General features: G+C 41.3%; 2 protein-coding genes across 2 annotated transcripts in view; one reads left to right on the forward strand and one right to left on the reverse strand.

Annotated features, from left to right (window-relative positions):
- LOC131971657 (potassium voltage-gated channel subfamily A member 3) overlaps positions 1-19090 on the reverse strand; it is an 83818-nt gene extending 64728 nt beyond the window's left edge. Inside the window, exon 1 of the transcript XR_009394399.1 lies at positions 18957-19090. The gene's annotated coding sequence lies outside the window, so the exon portion shown is untranslated. The remainder of the gene's footprint in view (positions 1-18956) is intronic.
- Positions 1295-21174, forward strand: ngfa (nerve growth factor a (beta polypeptide)). The gene is made up of 3 exons (XM_059333191.1): positions 1295-1430; positions 18010-18118; positions 19914-21174. Exon 3 carries the CDS (start codon positions 19925-19927, stop codon positions 20801-20803), a length of 879 nt encoding a protein of 292 aa, XP_059189174.1. The 5' UTR covers positions 1295-1430; positions 18010-18118; positions 19914-19924; the 3' UTR covers positions 20804-21174.
- Positions 21175-21587: the final 413 nt, after the last annotated feature.

The raw sequence follows: 21587 nt of genomic DNA on the forward strand, positions 1-21587 counted from the left end.
GAGTTTGAAAAAGAGCTACGCCAGCTTTAGGGAAATGCCCACTTGGTTTTCAACTCATCAGTGGGGGGTCAAAATTCTCAAGCAGAGAGCGACCCATCTCAAGTTTTCACCTGTGTTATTTCCTCCAGGGCCCATTTGCATCCAATAAAGTTTTCTCATTAGCACCGAAACGGCAACTCAACTCAAAGAATTTCTATTTTCCCGAGAGGAGGAGAAAGGGATGACACTGACACACAATCCTTCCTTTCTCTCATTTTTTCTCTTTTTTTTTTCTCTTCTCTTCTCTCGGTCTGTTGGAGCAGAAGGGTGGGATGTCTGTCTGCTCAGCGCCAGGGGCTCTGACAACGATACGGTTCAGGTCAGAGAGAAGCTGTGAAAGAGAGAGAAAATGCATAGAGGGTGAGAAGGCAAGACGGAAAGACGGGAAAATAAAGATGCATAAACAAGAGAGGGAGAGAAATGTCAGAGAGGGACTGTTGTGATACTGGAGCCTGGAGGCCCTGCTGAATGCAGGGTGTGGCTGATCTCTGCCCAGGGTGAGGGGATATCATAGCTGCGTGGTTTGACTCTACTTGTTGCTCCATTTGCCTTTTTCCTCTGTTTGCCATTGACAACTAGCAGAGATGAATTCCTGGTTGCAACAGACCATCAAAGTTCTATTCTTGAAACTCAGTGAATTTCATTGGCCTGTGCACATTTTCACCGTCTGAATAGCAAAAGACTGCACATATTTACGATAATCAGCTCTCAGAAAATGGCAGCGTACCATATTTCTGAAATGGTCGACCAAGGACGCTGGTGGTTTAACCACACGAGCGGCTGACGCACGTTGCACCTCCGAGCCCACATCCAAGGGTATTAAACACGCTGGCCGAGCTAGAAATGACTCAGGTGTCTAACAATGACAATCTTGGGAAGCTTTCACTGCACAGAACCAACCCTGACCTCACTATCCGGTGACGTCAAGTCTCAAATGAAAAAGTAGTTGAATCATCCACCGGGTGAAAGTTAATTTCCACAGATTTGCGTAAGAGACAAAAGTGGACGAAACAGTGAATGGACGGAGAGGATGAATAACAGCAGCTAGGTGCAAATTATGAGCAGCTGTACATTTTTTTATTTTTTGTCACATGGCACGTGGAAAGGGTAGGCACTAGGACCTGCCGCCAGTGCACGCAGGGAGGGAGGGAGCAGCTTTGGGACTCCTCTTGCTAAACTTTTAGAACAATCCATTTCCCTAAGAGTGTGGGAGGGAGACAGACAGAAGTGGATGGCCCGAGACCTGGATTCTCAGCTTTAAAAGCGGGAGCGGGATTTGGAGATTGGGATAATTCTGCCTTTGGCCTGGAGAGAGTGAGGTGGAATATAGCAGAGTTCATCAGGAAGTTTTCACTCACTGGGGAGAGCAAAGGAGCAGCATTAACAGGGTGGTGAGTCCTACCTTGTTCTTTTAAAACTAATTACACATGGTTAATGTGTGGTGTGTGTGCACATAGGACAGAGAAAAAGGGAGAGGAGAAGATTCTCTCTCAGAAGTTTTCTTCATACCTGTCATTAAGTGAAAGTGGAGCCTGTGAATTGAGACTGAGCCCAGCAGCAGCCAATGAACTCCTCTGTTGGGGGGAGAAAATTCCAGCTGACTAGGTACTAAGAAAAGTTTAGTGGGTGATAAATATTACATTTGTGTTCCAACATTTTCAGTGAGATGCGGTAGTTTTCCAGGTACATACAGATGGAGAGAGGGAATGGAAAGAGGAGAGGGTGTAGAGAGAAAGAGAGAATAGAGGTGAGGATTAGAAAAAAGGGGGTTCTCCAAACTTCAATGGGAACCAGTTCACTGTTCAGAAAACTCCTGGGACATCAGGTTACCTTCATTCTTTCTCTCCCTCTCTCCCCCCTTTTTCCCCCCCATCTGTCTTTCTCTCCCCTTCTTTTTCTATCTGTCTTTCTCTCCGCTCATGTTACACAACCCTTAAAAGACTTTCTGATGAGCTCCAATGTCCAACATGAAGTATGCTGCTAAGGTTATCCTTACGTCTGGGTGGGGCCTGCCACTCGCAGCTGATCAAGGTTCAACACTCCGATATGTAGATTTGTGTGTAATTGTGGTGTGTATGCAAGCGTGTGCGCTAAACACAGACCTCATGCCTGCCACTCCTACCAGGGAATTCCTTTCGGGTTTTGACAGGAGAGGAATGTCACCTCGGACCAACATTTACAAACACACAAACAAACAGCTCACAGCAATGACTTGTACAGTCGGTGCAGGCGTTTGGTCAGCCCTGTTAGACCTGTTCTGCTATTTTGATTGGAAAATGTTGGTGTAGCTGCAGTAAAAAAAAAATCCAGAAATAAAAAAGCCCATGTGTACATCTGTGCCGGATAAGAGAACTTATCAAAACTTTCGGGGCTTAAGCCGGAGAGCAAAGCGCTCTCAGGAGAAAGGTGCTCCGTCCTGAACAAAAATAAATGTTCTAAATTGTTTACGAGCTTCAATTTTTGCTGCCAGTGTGTGCCGGAGGGGAGCCGACTGTGTTTTCATCACCTCTCTGTTGGTCCACAGAGGAAGTGGAAAAAGAAAGCTGCAGCAGTCCGGCCATATATCTAACATGACATCTCAAGAGATACTGTATTATGTCCATGTGGTTAACACGGGATAATTCAGACCACATTCTCTTAAAGCTCAACTGAAATTAAAATGCGTATATTTTTGTTGCCTCGCTTTATAAATTATCTTGTGTGACCTCTTTTAAGAAAAAAAAAGATAAATTAAATGTTATATATTTTTTGGTCTCATGAAGGCACTCATTGGCTTTGCACATAAAATTAAGCCTCTACTTCAAAGTTGAATGCCAATTATAATGTTTTATTGTCACTGTTTTGACAGTGACACTGACTGATAGCCTGAAACACAGAGTCACCAAATATACAATATATCTATCAATTAGTGCTGCCACATATACTGTGCCTTATAAATATCAGCAACCAAGAAAAAGTTCACTTTCTAACTTCTAACTGGATAAGCAGTCAACATTTAACCAGCTGCCTGTCCCTTGGCTTGTAATCTTCAGTTTAGTCTGTTGACAAATGTGTCCTGGCTCCACTGTCGGCTCACTTGTCCGTCAATCATGCACAATGACCCAGAAGCTTGCAAACTAAAACGGCATTTGTGATACAGCTTCAGTTGCAAGAACTCCCAATGGCATTGCTAAAAACAGCTTCAGCCGTATAAACTGGTGTGTGTATGTGTATGGAGGGCAGATGGACAGTGCTGTTTTCCCCCTGCAGACAAAGATGTCTGTGATTATTCATGACCCTCTCAGGTTTCCCTTTGAAGCTGAATTACAGCTTTCCCTATGTTAGCACCTGTGTGTGTGTGTGTGTGTGTGTGTGTGTGTGTGTGTGTGTGTGTGTGTGTGTGTGTGTGTACATGTGTATGAATGTGTCAGTCAGAGAGAGGTAAAAGGGTTACAGTTTAAATGTAATTTCACAACATGTATTACTTGCTATGGAACAAATATTGTTTGTTCAAAAAAAATACCTGAATTGTTAAATATGCATTCGTTTGCAGCACCAACGCAACACTGGATTAATTTTTCCCAGTACCCATTGGTAGAAAACCATCCAAGACCAAGCAAGACCATCCAAGCTCTTTACTATGCTACAGTTGGGTTATTTAGCCAAACAAAAATATGTTTTTATAATCGTACATGTCATTGTTTGTCAATGATTGTTATGAACCTGTTTCCTTTGCAGTCTTGGATGTCAGATACACATTGTTTTGTTCAGCTGACAATGCATCTGGGACAGTTTTAAGGGAAAATTTGAGCTTGTTGTGTCTCTCAGTGGGTGGAAAAACAGTTTGGATAAATAACCAAACAGTAATATAAAAAATACACTGGGGTCACACAACCCATTAATTAATCCTGGTTACAGTTAAACCAGTATTGCGTCAGTGGATACGGTGATTTTTAGTGTCAAGTCAAGGAGGTCATCATCTAACTAAAGGTATAACTGGAAATGCTCCATTAATTCATTAATGAGGCGGAACAGAGACAGCACACACTTTATAAAGATCACATTTATTAATGCACATTTACATAATTATCTAAAAATAGTATTAGATACAGCCTGGCTAGATGATTCTTTCCAGTTAAGTGGTAAAACCACAGTTGATTGATCAAACTGTTCTCTAATTATTATGTGGTATTTTATTCTAAAGTTTTATCTCAAGAGTTCATAACATGCATTTAGGCATATACATTTTCACAAGTGTATGGGCTTTAATGCATTGATCAATTATAATTAAAGCAGTCTCACAAATTATCTTTGTCATTCAGTTGCAAATATCCAATAAATAGAAGCACTCAGTGAGCATCACTGATTTCAAGAAGTTTTGTTTAGTGTTTTCCAGTTTAAAGACGTGACATAATGCCACCAGGCATGGAATTCTAAAAAATCTTACTCATTCAGATTATGAGCGCTAAAGGAAGATCCACCCCCTTAAACACATAAAGGATGCAATGGTACGAGTTGTCTAGACTGCAGACTGTTGTATAGGGACACCTGGGCAGGGGAGAGGCTGCGACAGCACACCTGGATTGTCAGTTTAACTCTGGCTTTTTAGCCTGAGGGTCTAAAACCAACCACACTAACCCTCAAAGTACTACTACAATTTAAATGGTCCTGCAAAGTTTTTCCTTTCACCTAAACACAATCCTCCAATGTATATCACAAACATCGTTGTTCTTGCAACCCCTGTTGCGAAGCCACGCACGTACTGGACTTTGTGTGCCGATGCACAAAAATATGTTCCTATGTAAAAAAAAAAAAAAGATGGCATAAGAACATGCATTTTGGCTTTTTCTATGTGATAAAAATAATTTATCTTTACTCTCGAAAGGAGATCTGCACCATTAAAAGGGTACAGAAAAAGTGAAAAATCTAACTAATCTTAAAATTGCTAATATGCCATCTTTGGTTGGTATCAGTTACACTTAACCATTAATACAGCATAAAACAATACGATTGTTCCTACAATCACAAGCAGCATAAGAAAGACCACTAAATTAAGACAGTGATTTAAACCAGTAATAATTGGAATTATGTGAAGTGATTTAAATTATGTTAATTCATATTATAACAGTTTTTCTGGAAAAGGCGCTACACATTTGTGCCTGGCCAAAAACATTCCTTGTTTCCTACATACCACAAGACCTCATTTGACACGAGTACTACAGCAGCCGCTAAAAAAAAAACTGGGACAGTGCCAGCTGGCAACAAAAAACTAATTAACGTTTGTCAACACAGAAATGACACCTGATGTCTTATCAGATTGACAAAGCTTGAGGCAGACTTATCTTCTTCCAGTCTTCTACTAGTTAGATATAGGTGTTAGTGGTGGAAATTACAGTTCATATGATAAAATTGACTATTTAACTTTGTGCATGAAGGTTACCTGTAGACCTGATCATGTTTGAGAAGGCTTTGGTTGCATGCAGGATACCATTTGTTAAATGGGTTTTTTTTAGCTTTATTAACTGATTGTGAACTGACTACTTTTGATTGGCAGAAGTAGTAGAAGTTGTGAACCCGAAACTAAGACAAATGTATACATTATCTGGGAAGATGCTGCTAGAAAAACAGCTGATCAAACCTGTGAGTTAAATGTTAAGTCAGAATTTATTTAGAAGGATGGTTCCATATGCCATTTAGCACATCACCTCTTTGTTCACAAAAGACAAAACCAACAATGGATGATTTATCAAATTTGGCAGTTTCCATTCAGCTTCAAAATGTGCATAAAAATAAGTGGATGGAAACAGGGCTGATGAACGACCCGGTTATTTGTTATCCATATATCTGTTTGCTACACCGCAACCCCCAAAAGACTGGCCTTTGCCATCGTTTTTGACAATTATTGCTTTCTATTATATTTCAAGCAAAAGAAAAGTGAAAAATAGGTAATGTTCAATCATCCAGTACAAAGCTACCCTGTTTGAGAAAAGTGTGGAAATGATAATTCATGGATCAAAACAGAAACCCAGACCCTGCTCTGGTTATCTTTTGGGTCAGTGGAGCTGCAGTCTGGCACAGGTCAGTGCACAGACTGGGGTGAGAACATCTGGTGTAAAGTGAACCAGCTGAAGTGTTCTGTATGAAATCAGTGGGAGAGGTAAGAGGTCAGAGTTCGTGCTCGGGGGGTTACGTCTGTGTTTGTGGAGGAGAACTAGGTCCTGGAGGTCGCCGCAGGTCACGATCCTGAGCCATGCGGCACAGGGGCAGAGTGGAAAATACGGAAACGTGACGTCAACTCCAGTCACTTTCTGCTGTAATTCTCGTTGACGTTTCCTTTACAAACAACTTCTCACATTGTTTGGGAGAAATTTTCTTCAACAGAAATCACAGCTAACATTGTTTGACATTTGTAACTTCGTGGATTTGGAAAGAAGAGTTGTCAGACATGAGCAGATTCTTTTGTCCCGGCACCTTTTCCCCCATATGGCTCTGGTTTTCAGCCTCTTTGCACTGTACAAAATCAAGAATAATACACTCCTGTGTTTGGACTTCTCTATACATTGAAAACTGAATCCAGGACTGTTAATGCAAGTCAGCCTTTGTGTTGAAGATCTGATTTCCACAGGTGCTCCATCAAAGGCTTATGTTTGCCTGTGTCTGCCTCTTTCTATGTCTGCACACATGTGCGTGTGTGCACTGTATATGCTTCCAAAAAATGACAACTGAATGTGCAGACATGTCTGCTCATTCCACATTAAATGCCTCTATGACTTTCAGTCAAGGTTTCCTTCTCCTCTTGTGCATGTGCACGCAACCCAAAACACACAGTAGCCGATAAATCACCAAATTACCGGAGCTGTTCTCACAGCTAGAATAACAGTGTTGTGGTCTTAATCTGTTGACTCAGTGCACGTCTGGTGTTTTGAATTTGTTTCACCGCAACCCCTTTTCATGTGTATCTGTGTACATTTGGATTGAAGTGATGACACCGGCTCACTCTCGCTTTCCTTCCCCTTTATCCCGATTGGTTGGTCGACTTCAGCTTGTCCGGACATGAAACTTTCTCTCTTGTTGCCGTCAACAGAGCAAGAAAACTTGATCTTTACAATATTCAAATTCAATGTAATGCAATGCACATGCATACATGTATAATACGTTTGTTTGTGTTGGATACTCATCAAACACACACACACACACACACACACACACACACACACACACACACACAAACACACACACACGCCTTAGCCCCAAGGATACAAGTGAAGCCACTTATTATGCACTTATTCGTATTATGCCGATTTGAGAATGCACAGTATGCAGGAGGATGAGCGACTGGCTAGTCATAACATAATGGTCTCCCACACTGCGCAGAGATTAATAACGCCTCATTCTTCTTATAGTTGTTTTAGCCAGACAGGATCCCTAAAAACTACAGAGGCGTGAAGGATCTGCCTTCAAACAATCCGTTCTATCCCTCGTCAAGTTTTGTTTTTGTTAAAACATGATTAATGTCGTGTCATGAGGAGTTTTGGTGAGGATGACGCCATAGGAAGCCATTTCTCTCTGTTAAGCCAGTGCATCAAGCACCAGGGTAAATATTAATTCATCCTAATTCATCCAAACCCCCAGCTTCAGGTCACATACACACACAAACACCCATGCAAACGCGCTGGAAAGTAGCCGCTCTCTCTCTTTCACCATAACTCTGCTCACACGCTGAACATGGCATGCTGCTAACAGACAGAGGATGGGCCTGGGAGGTCCCACGCAGACAGGTGGTTGACATCAGCGGAGGGGGGGGGGGGGGTGATATGGACCGAGGGAGATAGGGAGGCAGAGAGACACATAAGCACGGAGAGAGAGAGATGACAGAACGATGTGCGGACCACACAGAATAGAAAATGTCCCGGTGAGAGCGGGGTGAGACTGGAATCAAACAAACGCTGGGCGTGACGACAAGATCACATTTTTACACTCTTCGGAGGATTCAACACAGTCCTGACAAGGCCGCCACCATAGAACAACAAAGTGAATTGTACTAGATCATTTTTGTTTGATTAAACAGGGAATACCAAATACTCAAATATGTTTCAGTAATGTTCAGAACACACCACTGAGACAAAATTAAGTTTTTACACTTGTTTTTTATGTTTTGTGCTGTAAAGTGTGAGCATGTTCACTATGACCAGATATGTTTATTATGTGCATCACTTTTGCATTTTAGCATCAATGTGCAAGCCAACATTCACTAATGAGAAACTAAACATCAAGTACAGCAAAGACTAATGGAAATGTCATTAGTTTTGCAGGTATTTGGGCATTAATTAAAGTTCTATATATTTCACACAAGTCATTGCATATTATTTTATTTTATTTATTTGCAGAATAGAAAAATGTTGATTATTGATTAATGTTGCTTGCCTTGTGATTGTTTTTGATTCCTTACTTTTGTGGATTACATGACTTTTGTATTTGCATTTTTTGTAAAAGTTGTAATTATTTTTTAATTGAGGTGAGAGTTTTTTTCTTTTGTGTCTCTGGTCCTTAATAAAACATGATTGTGCAAACAAAATTAATAAGAAAAGCAACACAGAATGTCCAGAGAATGGCTTGTTTGTACTTTATTTTTTTCCACACAATCTTGTCAGCATACAGTGACAGTGAATCCTGCAAAATACCTAATGGAGCCTGCATAAACTTTTATGGCAATCTGACCAACAGTTGTTAAGGTATTTTACTCTCAACTAACCAAAAGACAAACAGCTATCCATTGAGCGGTGCCTACTAGCATGGCAAAAAAAAAAAAAAAATAGGATTTGAGGTTACTGTAAAGAGGCTTTCACCTATGCATGATGGGCCTTTAAAGCCACATGGCAGCAGGATGTCGTCATGTATTTTCCTTATTATCCTGCAGTGAGATACTTAATCTCTACATGCTTCAGAGGTGGCTGGCTGGTTGATTCTACACCCAAAACAACCAGCCAGAAAGAAAATTGAATTAAGTTTAACAAATCAATTCCATGTTACATCAATTTAAGGTGGAAGGCAAACATCAATGTCAGCCTGTAGCAAGAGCACTTTCACTGTGACGTGACAGCCTAATGTAAAATTTATATGCTTGTTTCATTAATAGAATACCATACATGCATATCTTAATGGCTGACGCAACATATACGCAATTTGCGTCTTCAGGCCCACACCCATGCTCATGGCATCAGACGTGGGGCGTAATGGAAAAACTTGGGTGTCTGAGTGAGCACATCTGTCTATTTACGCCCACGTTTCACTTTATGATCTGTAGCAAATTTAGCTGGCTGACTCATTCGCGATCACTTTGTTTTGCTGTTTTGACAGTATACAGTCAAAGCGACACAAGAAGAATCTATACGCTCTATTTCGTCGAGCTGTGAAAGGCGCATTGAGAAACATTCCAACATTAGTCAGTGATCTTTATCAGAAGCACAACTCATTCTTTTTTTATTGTTATTTCACCTCAGTGTTAGCGATTTCAATCACATGCGTGCTGATATAGTTGTACACATCGGGAGGATTAGTATGAACATGAGTGAAGCTCTGCTTCGACAACATTGACGCCTTTGAAGTTCTGCTCCAGTGAATGCCCTGAGAGTAAATAAGCAACATGAGCTACAACACCTCAGAGACAGTTGTTTTTCTGTCTGCTGGAGCAGAGAGGGGAGAAATGTTAAAGCTATTTGGAGAGAAAGACACAGCAATGAAATGCCATGTGTCTCTTTCTCCTCAACTCTTTCCAACTCCCTGTAGCCTTAATTCCTCCTTCATTCCCTGTCCTTGAACTCATCTTTGTCTTCACTTCTGCTCCCCTACAGCCTTGTACTTCCTTGATTTGCTTCTTTGTATCACAAGCTCCTTTATTTGCTAAATTCCCGAGACATCTCATTGCCCATCTGTAGCCCGCCCTCCATTACTTGTTGCCTCTCCCCATCCCTTGATGTCTCTGATTCCTTCCTCTCCATCCCTCTGTCCACATCTCTGTCCGTGGCCAGACAGGCATTCCTGCTCTCCTGTCCTCCTCCTCTCAGTGCTCCGCTGTGGGATGTTAGATTCTCACCAGGAAAGAGGGAGTTATTACCACGGCCATGCCAAAAGATTAACCACTTGTCATGAGAAGATTGTTGAATGTCAAGGTCATAAAAACGAGGGGTCTGGAAAACATGTTCATCATTGTGTTCATCCTGCCTTCAAGGCCTGGCGGACTTGCCTCCCACATCTGCTGGTCCAGTGCAGGGAGAGGGTGGGTTGACTGGGGATGGGCCTGGACTGTAGAGGGGGGGTCGGAGGGGTGGGGGATGAGACCTTTCACTAACACAGCCATGGTGCTCTGGCTACAGTTTTGCCTTATTGCCAAAAGAAGCTCATGTCTGGAGTTCTGCTGGGGTCGACGACAGCTGCTGAGAGTTCACTGTGAGGACATTAAACTGTGTCACTCACGCACAAATTCATTGTCTGAGAGGATCTTTTGAAAGTTGAAATAAAAGAGCGACAACAGTTGTGCCCAAAACAAATTAAAAGTATACATTGTTGCGGAAAACACCTGATCTTTGTGGCCGCAGTCAATCGCTGCTGCCCATCACTTGAACTGAAAGATGGATGAAGAGACTATTTTTGTTTCGGACTTTCTTGAATAAATTAACCTCATATTAAGATCAAACAAAAAAAATATATTTACTTGGCAGATGGTAGCAGAATACCAGGTTTGTTACAAAAACACTGTTTGAGCTCTGCAAGAGAACGATCTACTGTGAGCAGCATTAGCATTGTGGCCAAGTGGTACCATTTAGTACAATGGGGAGTTCTGAAGTAGAAAATACTGGGCGGACAAAAATGCAACCTGCAGCATGAAACCATTGATTTTCCTCTGTAATGTAAATTTGCACTGTGATATAAATCCACATTACTTCAAAGAAATTGCACTGCTAAAGGAATGACTCAGTTATGATGGCATGCCCCTTATTATTAAACATATTTGAATCCTTGTCTAAATGCAAGCATAACATACAGCCCACCTGCTTATGAACATCTCCAGAAACGTTCGTATTGCATAACCGACTGGGAACGTGCTAGAAACCTAGAAGCATTATTAAACAAACAATGATATTCCTTAGTGTACAAAGAGCTGCATTGTTTCGGTTTACAGTTTCTATTTTGCTACTCATCCCTTTCTTCCAAATGCAATTACTGCTGAATTTCCCTCTCAGCAAAAATCTTGTTTATTTTGGATTCCTTTCACAAACACCACAAGGATTCAATCTTTCTATTATAATGAATCACTGTTTGACTTACTGTAGGACAATGTGTGACAACAGAGAGAAGGCTGGGGTTACAATGTAGTCATGTATCTGCTTTGTCTCCGGGTTGCCCTTGCAAATAAAAAACAACTCTAGGACAAATACTGTGCCAAGAGCTGAACTAAAAGTTTTACCACATGTAGCATTATCCGTAGCTGAAGACGTGCGAAGTCTCAGCTGAAAAGAAGACTTTTTTTTTTTAAAAAGCCCATAGAGATACAGAATACGCCAAACAAAAGCATGTGGTTCCTGGAACTGTGTTTCAGTATCTTGGACGGGAAGGGGAGCCTTGTCAAGCCTTGCAACATCAAAGACAAATAAAGATGTTAAGAATGTATGGTTAAAATTCACATATGCATGTTATTGCACCTATAGTCTGACAGGTATGTTCTAACATTTACTGGACTGGCACCCTTTTTATTTTTCTTGGAAAGTGTACATTAACAAAAAAAAACAAAAAAAAAAAAAGAGTAAAAGTGGAGCCATATGCAGACACAAGTCCAACTGTTTTAATTATCTCAGTTCCAATACAAATTCCTTTCAAAGCTAATTGAAATCCTATTGTCTGGGTTTTTGGCAGATCTTTAGAGAAATTATTTTACAGCTTCTGAAGCAGTAGCCAATTATTTGTAGCCCACAACATTAAAAAACACAACAAACACACGCACAGTCTCCGACTGAGGCGGCCAAGTTGGACAACGGGTGGGATCCGGTCTCCAGTGAGAGGGTCTACGGATGTGATCAGAAAATAGTTGTGCAATTCTTCCAAAAACACAAGGAAATAATCGACAGGATCCACAACAGCAGCGCTCTGCACCTGCACACTTGGACAGTGTTGAAATCTTTTATCACTCTTAGACATAGAAATGGCCCGGGAAGTTACCTCTGGCTTTCAACCAGAGAGAAAAGATGAACATTAGGTCAGATTCCAGGAGCAAAAAGAGTATCTGTATAAATGAAAGACAGAGATACAGAGAAAGGCATGAAGGGGCAGGATGAAGACACTGGCGCATTGCCAAAGTCTGTTCCTTTTAGTTTCCACATGTTGGCTGCCTGCTTCCCTGATATTCTCAAGATGCCCCGAACAGATACACAAGCTTTTATTTTACCACAGCTGAGAATTTTACCACTCTAAGAATGGCACCGTGTTCATTTACGGTTTTATTTGGGTAAATTTGTTTGATATGTTTGCTCATAAAACCTAATGCCACAGATATATTTCAGAGGTCTCGTTGGCAGCGTGTTACCGAGCTGGGAACCATTCAGCGGATGAGTTAAGTACCAGCGTCCGTGAGGCTGCCAGTATCAGCCAGCTAAGTTGAATTAAAGGTCAGTCTTTTGAAAGCTACTAGTTGTTAGAAAAAAGTTGGAAACACATTTAACTGAATGTTGTACACGCCAGGCATATTTTATTGCTGCACCCAGTAAACCCATCAAGCTAATACAAGCTGATGTATAAAAAAAAACTGCACATACGTTCTCTTTTCCATATTATAGCATTTGGTCAGTTCACACTGTTGCAGTTTGTACAGTAAATGTTCTTTTGTTCTTCATATCATACTTTTTCATCGCACTGACGAGTCAAGTGCTTTAGCAGGTTGTGTGTGCCTGTCACTCTCTTCCTGTGTCCTGAGGTCACAGCAGCAGAGTTTACCTTTTGAAGTGTCCCTGATGCACAACACGTGCCTTGGTTCTCACAGAAAATGTCTTTTAGACATATTCATGAGAGGAAAGTACAGGTCAGAAGCTGATCCCTCCCATCTCTGCTACGCACATTACAACTGTCACATGTCTGATAGCACTTTGTTTTGATGAACAATACGTAGGAAGTCAAATGCGGTGAGCCAAAAGTATCAGGATGTCCGACTACATCTGGTCACATTTTGCAGCAGGCAAGCCAACATGCTTTTCTGGCTTTTCTGACCCACAATCCTCTGTGCAGCTTGCATATGAGCAAGAGGGTCAAAGTTCAAGATGTGCCATGTTAAGATGAAGTAATTGGTCCTATTTGCATGCAGCAGTACAGACTTTGTAAGCAGTTGCATCATGTACTAAAAGTAAAAAGAAAACAACGTTTCACAACTTTTTTTTAACTAAGAGCCAAACTCAGTTGCATCATGTCAAGTTTGAAAGAATGGGTGATGTGAGAGAATTTGGGTTAACAAGAATAAGCATAAACTTGTCACAAGTCGACTATTGTGAGAGAAATAAGTAATTTGATGAATTGAAATGATTGAAATGTGATTTATACTCAGAATGACTAAAATCTACTGCATAAAAACGTTTTTCAAATGGTTGATTTTATATTAAATTCAATGTTAATATTAAGCAGCAACCTCCAGAGCTACTAGGCTCTGTTCTGCACCTAGTGGGCAACATTTGACTCTTTAGAAACCTATGGGTGGCATTCATATTTTATACAATCTATGCTTAGCGAACTTCTTTGATGATGTCAGTGTAAATGGACCAGGGCACTGTTATAATATTGATTCTTTGTGATATTGTATCGTTGTCAGAAGTCTGCAACAAAAGGACCTTGATTTGATGCAATTCAGGAGCCTGCTATCAATATATACACGATATATTATAGCCATTTAACACAGTTACATTGATAACAACTCACAAAAAGCAACAAGTTACAATTTTCTGACTGTCTGACCTGTGCCCTGTATACTACATAGAACACTTTTAAAGTGTTTCCAAGAATAGACCGCCTCAATCACCGACAGCCTCTCAAGAAAGTTTGGAGAGAGCAACTTCACTGCGCTTACCAGGACGCTGCATGACATCATTTTGCGTGACAAAAACTTGATTCATGGCAGTATCTTGGCTGTTGTATTAGTTTCACGATGCAGCTTGTCCAAACTGTGACGAGCAGATTGTCTTTCCGTAGATGACAAGCTTAGATTACAACGACGAATGAAACAGTGGATCGGCAAGAAATGGAGGCAAGAAGTGAAAAAAAAAAATCTAATGCACAAGAATTCTGTTGCAGTCCTCCATTTTATCTGCAGAGTTTCATCTCAAATTAAATATCCTCTAAATGGAAAACGGACTTGTTCCTCAAGGACTGATTCTTATAAGTCTGCATTTTTCAAGCATTGATTTATGAGCATTAGATATCATTTCTTTAGAGGAAATAAATATGTCTTCTAACATTTGGACGCCTGCACAAGTGAAAAGAGATCGAGTTGACCTGGCAGTCGTCCCTCTTAATAATTATTTCCAGTGGATGACAGCAGGAGGAACTGCACTATACTGACTCGATGAGAGACACAGAAACACTGTTTACCTTTCTCTGTTTTCCTCTGCATCACCCTCTCTCCATCTCCTTTCTCTCCAGCTCTGCAGCTGTCACTCTCTCTTTCTCACCCCTTCATAATCTGATGCTGTTGTCATCGCTGTGAGAGAAGAGGTGTGTGTTTGTTTGAGAGAACTGTTGACGTGTCGCTCCGGCACGTCTTTTAACAAGGACTTGTATCTAATGACTAATGCATCACACAGATAGGAAGAAACCCCACTAAATGTAAACTAACCTCGGATTGATGGCAGGCAACACTCCCCCGAAGTGTGTTTTGGCCCACCTGCCTTGCTGTCATTGTATCACAGTCAACACACTGTACTGTAACCACATGCAGTCATTTGGCAGCTTGTGCTACAGTCTGATCAATGGAGCATCTTGTGGATTGGCACGCTAAATGAAAATGTGTTAGCGGCTAATGCTGCATAGTTAGTATCAGTAAACGTGTGGCTAGGCTCCGCTGCCTTGGGCTAAGTAATTAGTCTCCGTCTGAAGTGTTTTCCTCCCATGCCGCCTAATGATTGGTTTTCCAGGTCGCAATCTAGCGGCTGCATGACTTATCTTTTCTTTCCACATACTTTCATCAAGCAATCTTGTTTAACCAGGTACTGTCATGCCATTGTAGCATTTTGAAAGTGATGGATGACTCAACGGAGATGGTTTTGATTTACAGTTTGTCAAAACTGGAGGAATCTGCCTAATGTGAGAAAGGAAACCTCCTCAGAGCAAGGGACGCTACAGTAAAGCCACATGAGGCCGTTTTATACAGTCTGTTCTCATAAACATCCTCCTTGGTGCAAACTGTACAAAGCATGAATCATAAAAGGGATATCTAACAACTTCTTTGTTTATACCAGTTTGTATTAATACAGTATGTGGAGCGTCTGGAAATATGAACCACATTGTGTCTGTTATTTCTGTGGTATTTGCTTAAATACATTGGAATACCTTTGTCATTATTTGGCTGGCACATGGGAGCAGGACTTTCTCTTCATAGCTCTCTTGTTATTCAGGGCATCTCCCATGTGTTTGTGTGATTTTTCTGCCTGGATACTAAAGAGGAAAACAGCTTACTGTCATGTGCATGTCAAAGTACAGGGAGCCTCACACAGAACTTCCTGTTTTATCAGTACCATATGGATCACCTCCACCCCCCCAAAGTTTGATATAGGATGTACGTTCACATGTAGAATCCATTGCACCATTTTGTGTAACATTTTCAGTTCCAGGCCCAGTCAACACCCTGCAAATGTGGCTGAAATATGTCATTTTCCAGTGGTCCTAGTACACAATTTCTGGAACAGAAAACGCAAAACCATAACACAAACAAACAGCATTGGGAACTCGTCCAAACCCTGTTCACTGAAAACCGCAGGAGCATCTCACTCACTTGCATGGCGGTGCATGTGTGTTTGTTATTTTGCATACAGTATTTGTGTGAGGGGGGTCGGAGGGATAGCCAGACAGATTTGGATCCAGTGCTCACGTAATCCCATAAGTCAGAGGTGCTCTCTAAACCGCTCTGACCCCTGTGCTCCTACGCTGCAGTGTTTACGCTGGCTCCACTGGCATTAAACACAAGCCACATATTTTTAACATTAGGATCCTCCAGGCTCACTCTGGGCCATGTAAATAGTGAGCTGCCCGTCAGCCGAGATCAATCAAGCCACTGCCTGTTTGGACCAGCTCCATATGTGTCAGAGTGTGTGTGTGTGTGTGTGTGTGTGTGTGTGTGTGTGTGTGTGTGTGTGTGTGTGTGTGTGTGTGTGATTGAGTTTATTGAAAATATCACCAGAAGGTCAGTTTCTAAAAAGTCTCAATTGATAGCTCGCTCTATATTTCCCAAGAGTGCTTGCATGTCTTTCAGATTCAATGCCAAACTGAACTGGTTGCATGGTTGGAAAAGAATGCACAAATTTTAATAAATTAGAAAAAATACCATATTGTAAGAATAAAAACATCTATAAGCCCTGTATTTAAATTTTTTATTTAAGTTAAGTACATAAAGGTTTATCTGCAAAAAGTTAAAGTGATCATCATGTAAAATAGGCACTTTTAGAGTCACATATGATTGTATTATTATGACACATGAATTAACATGTAAGCATCATTTCATGTTGCCTGAGTGAATAACTCATTTTCAAATGTGGACATATATCAGCTATCAGCTATTTAAGAAAAGCTTAAGAAAATAAGACTTCTTAAAAATCTTAACCAGTAACTATAGTTAAAATAAGTAGACACCAACATAATTAAAGTACTAAATGCAGTTCTTGAGAACATGTACACATCCACATCTCCACCTCTGCTATATAGTTAAACAAGCAGAGGTTTCAAAGAACAGAAACATCCAGAACTTGAGCACTCTCAGCTTGTGGGAAAATACCTGAGAAGTGATTTAAGATGCTAAACCTCCATCATGCATCCAAGTTGCTGTTTCAAATGGGAACAGGGCCAGCGACAGTTTGATATTTCTCAGCTGCTTGACCGTTGACGTTTACTTCAGGTCAATGCAGGCAACAGTGACCTCTTCTGGTTATTATGTGCTACAGCGTGAGGATTTCAATGCAATTTGTCATGTGTACAGAAGACCTGTGTGCCTCAAAACATTAAATAAAAACTAGATTATGTTTCATCTTTGCAAACACAAATCTGAATCTCTTCCTACACATTTTTGATATCCATCCAGCATGCTCTACCTCAAGGCTCTAGACCTAAACATTTACAGCAGTTATAGTAGACTTTGAGGTATTCCAAGAATATAGATAAGTCACAAATACTGGCGTGCCAGTTTCAACACACCTCAGTAACCTACTCAGTCTTTGTATATTCATACATATCACAGCGTCTAAGTATGCAAACTATTCATAACAACCTTTACATGCATTCCTTCATGCGCATGTTTTACACGTGTGTCCAAGAAATATGCTGTTTGCATGTGTGACGGAGTTTGAGTGCGTAACCGTGTGTTCACATCCTGCATTAATGATGCATGTTAGAGTGCTTTATGCCCATATATATATATATATATATATATATATATATATATAAATAAAAGAACTAATGAGGTGTGAGATGCCGCACATTCCAATGTATGGCAAGTCTAAGCTCTGAGAGTTAAACATAGTGAGTGTGTGTGTGTGTATTTTGCGTGAGATAAGGGCAGATAATGGTAAACTGTGTATGTCTGTGAATGTCGTGGCTGTCAGCAGAAGAGATGAGAGTTTTACTTGCACTATTTTAGCACTAAACGGCTAGATAATGTGTTCCATTTTGTTTCCTCATGGCAGTGACATAAAAACAGGTTAATTGTGAATCCATGTGTTTAAATTGTGTTTGGTGTGTATGTGTGAATTACAGGAGCTGTGGTTCAGGGAGTCCAGATGGCAGGCATGAGGAGCCCGGCCTGCACTGGAGTCTGGCTCTAGAGTCCACCGGGGCTCCCACTTCAACTGGACACATTCCACAGGTACGCATAAACACGCAGCACAGCAACAAGCTAGACGAAGACATGTTCATGCTCAAGGACCAGAGATGTTCCAGTTTCTCAACAAAAGTACTAAACCTGAAAAACCAATTTGAGCAAAAAGGGCCCTGCTCTTTGAGGGAGCATTCAAGGATTCAAAGATTCTGCTGAGAGAGCTAACATAATGTGTATGGGTGGCTCCATTTCGATTTTTTTTTTTTTTTTAAATAAAAAAAGTCAAAAGTATCAAATCAAAAGTAGGATCCATGAAATTGGAAATTTGACCACATGGCTTCAAGCCTGGTGCATTCCAAAATATAGCACACTTTATATCATGTAACCTATCCTTTTTAAGAAAATATGAATGTTGTCACCCTATAACTTAGTAAAACATTCTCTGATGATGAGCATAATAACATGCATGTGGTAACAGACAACAACTGCAATTTCCAACTCCAAATGATCACAGAAAAAAAAATGCCCAAAACCAGATGGAGGAAATAACAGATATAGCCTACATCTGTGGACATTACCAACAAGCCAAAACAAGACAGATAAACCGATACACACACCTGCCGGGTAAATAAATGCAAACATTGCAAGATATTTCAGATTAATAGATTAGTTCAGCAGCAATTGAATTTAATTTAATTGATTCAGCAGCATAGCAATTGAGCAGCCAGGAGCACATCGACTGTAAACACACAGGAGCCATACATGCCAACAATCCCTTCATCCATCTCAAATTGATTCTTGAACAGCAACAGCACAAACTCAACCGAGAAATAACTCAGAACGATACAGTCATAGCCAAACTCAGCAGCAGGTAGCCTGTTTTTACCTTAGACCCCGGGTCGAAACTCCGGTGAAGAGTCCCCTGACAGAGTCGTCTCGGTCCGACAGGAAAACTTCTTCCAAACTTCTGTCCTGGTGTCTAAACTGACGGCTGGAACAAGCTGACACGCGGCGTTTCGCGGTTTCTTTCTTCTTAATTAAATCCAAAAATGAGAAGAAAGATCCTGTCAGATAATAATGTAACGACAATAGGACTTGATAATTTACAGGTTATAATTCCCGCGCTGTAGCCTACACCTGCACGAATATGATCAGACGCCATTAGCCAATCACTATGAAGCACGTGATGCCAATCAGCCTATACAAGCGTGACTTCGCTGCCCTGAGCTAATGCTAATCCCTACACCTTAACAGGTTAAAGTCATTGATTCATTAAGTCATTTTTAATTTTAATTTATATGACCAATCTGAGTTGTGTGGAGTTGCATATCAAATTGATATTCAGGTTCCCCGCTTTCACATGTTGTACACCACTTCTATGTGGCATATATTGTTTACCCACCATCTATTCATAAATATCCCATAAATGTCATTAAATTGATTTAAAAAAAACCTGTCTTGGTTTTCTTACTTGAAAGGGAGTAAAGGGTTATTTGTTTTTGTTTTTTTTGTTTTTTTAAATATAAGCATGTAATGTAAAAACAATGTGCCTCTTACTTTGTAATTTATCATTTATATGGATTTTCAAACTAAAAATCACTTCAGAGTTATTAAAAATAGTAAAATCCATCAGTGAAAACCTGCACATGACTCCTACAACAGGTCTGTACCACATGTAAATGGTCTTTGTGCCAAAGAGAAAATTCAAATTAAGAGAAAATTAATGAATGCAGCAAGTTCTCTGACATGACTCATACAAGCAATTTAAGAATAAATCTTTTCATACAACTGGTTCTTGCATGAGGCCCATTGTCTGAACTTTTTTGTCTTGTGCTGGACTCAGGTCGTGTGCCCATGAGGTCGTCACCACTGGTCCTGCTCCTCCTGATCGGCGTCCAGGCTGTACTGAACATGGGAGGTGGATTGGCTCGGTGCGCCGGGGCAGCCAACCACAAAGTAGGACAGCAGACGGCAGCCAATCACAGAGCAGGACAGCAGCAGGCACCAGCGGGGGACCACCATTCTTCACAGGAGCATCATAGGACCAGCCACCACAGGACCAAGAGGCCCCATCGGGCAGCCTCACACACCCAGGATAGGAGCCCTGTCCTTGGGCACCCCAAGTCAGATTCCCCCCCTGACCCCTCCATCCCAGTGGTGGACCCCAAGCTCTTCTCCAAGAGACGTTACCGATCCTCGCCCCGTGTTGTCTTCAGCGAGGTGGCCCCATCACATGATGCCCTGGAAGGTGAGGGCTATGACATTGAAGGGGTGAGGGGGGTGAGGGTAAGGCGCAGAGCAGGATCGCACACCATGCACCGAGGAGAGTACTCAGTGTGTGACAGCATAAATACCTGGGTGGGCAACCTGACACGAGCCACAGACATAACTGGGAATGAGGTAACAGTGCTGCCCAACGTTACAATCAACAACGTGGTGAAGAAACAGTTCTTCTATGAGACCACCTGCCGATCCCCCACGCACAGAGGCTCTGGGACTCCAAGCGGGGGAAGGACAGGGGGACGGGGTGGCAAACAGGGCTCCAGATCAGGCAACTCGGGCTGTCTCGGCATCGACAGCCGCCACTGGAACTCCTACTGTACCAACACACACATATTCGTAAGCGCCCTGACCATCTTCAAGGAACGGACAGCCTGGCGTTTCATCCGCATCAACGCTGCATGTGTGTGCGTTCTCAGCCGGAAGTCTTGGGCGGGACGACTGGGGCACTGACTGGGGAGGAGGACTCCTGACCACTGAACTATGAACCAAGCACACACATTTCTACTAAACAGCCACTGCAGCTTTATTGCCAATACTGTAACCCTCTTCCCCACCTCAAGACATAGACACACACATACACACACACATACACACAGCTTCATCTATCCAACCCCTTGGCCCCTGACCCTACCTCAGTCTGAGAAGTCCTGGTTGTTTTAAGTTATGAGGACTGCATGTCATATTTATGGTTTATACAGTCAAATATGAAAATATATACAGTATGTGTATATATACAAAATGAATTCAAGCTTTTAATGTTGTTGTTGTTGTTGTTGTTATTGTTGTTGTGTTGTTCATGCTGTTATTTATTAAACACCTCAGTACTTGCCTGGTTTCTTGTTTCAGTTTAAGCTTGGCTTTAAAGCTGCTCTTATCAATATTTCCATATTTATAATGAATGAAAGGGGAAATTTGACAGCACCTCCTCAGCACCAAACATAAGACAGACAAAGTTAACTAGGAGCTGGTTAACATATCAGAGACACAACTCCAAATGAATGCCAATGCTGTTCTTGGCTACTCAGTGTGTAAATAGGGCACTGCTTGCCAACAGGCTCTGCGTATCAACTTTATGAGGTGATAATATGTAATTGTGTTTAGCAACCCCCAGTGGCCAAAAAGAAATCAAGTCATGCATGATTTTATAGGATTCCGTTTGAACTTGTGCTATAAACCCAAATAGATACAATAAGGGGTCACATTTGATGAATCTTGGGGGCTGTGAAATGATTAG

The sequence above is a fragment of the Centropristis striata genome, chromosome 5 (genome assembly GCF_030273125.1).
Source record: "Centropristis striata isolate RG_2023a ecotype Rhode Island chromosome 5, C.striata_1.0, whole genome shotgun sequence".
Classification (NCBI taxonomy): domain Eukaryota; kingdom Metazoa; phylum Chordata; class Actinopteri; order Perciformes; family Serranidae; genus Centropristis; species Centropristis striata.

Coding starts and splice junctions, on each gene's coding strand:
- ngfa (XM_059333191.1), top strand. CDS start 19,925: ATGAGGTCGTCACCACTGGTCCTGCTCCTCCTGATCGGCGTCCAGGCT.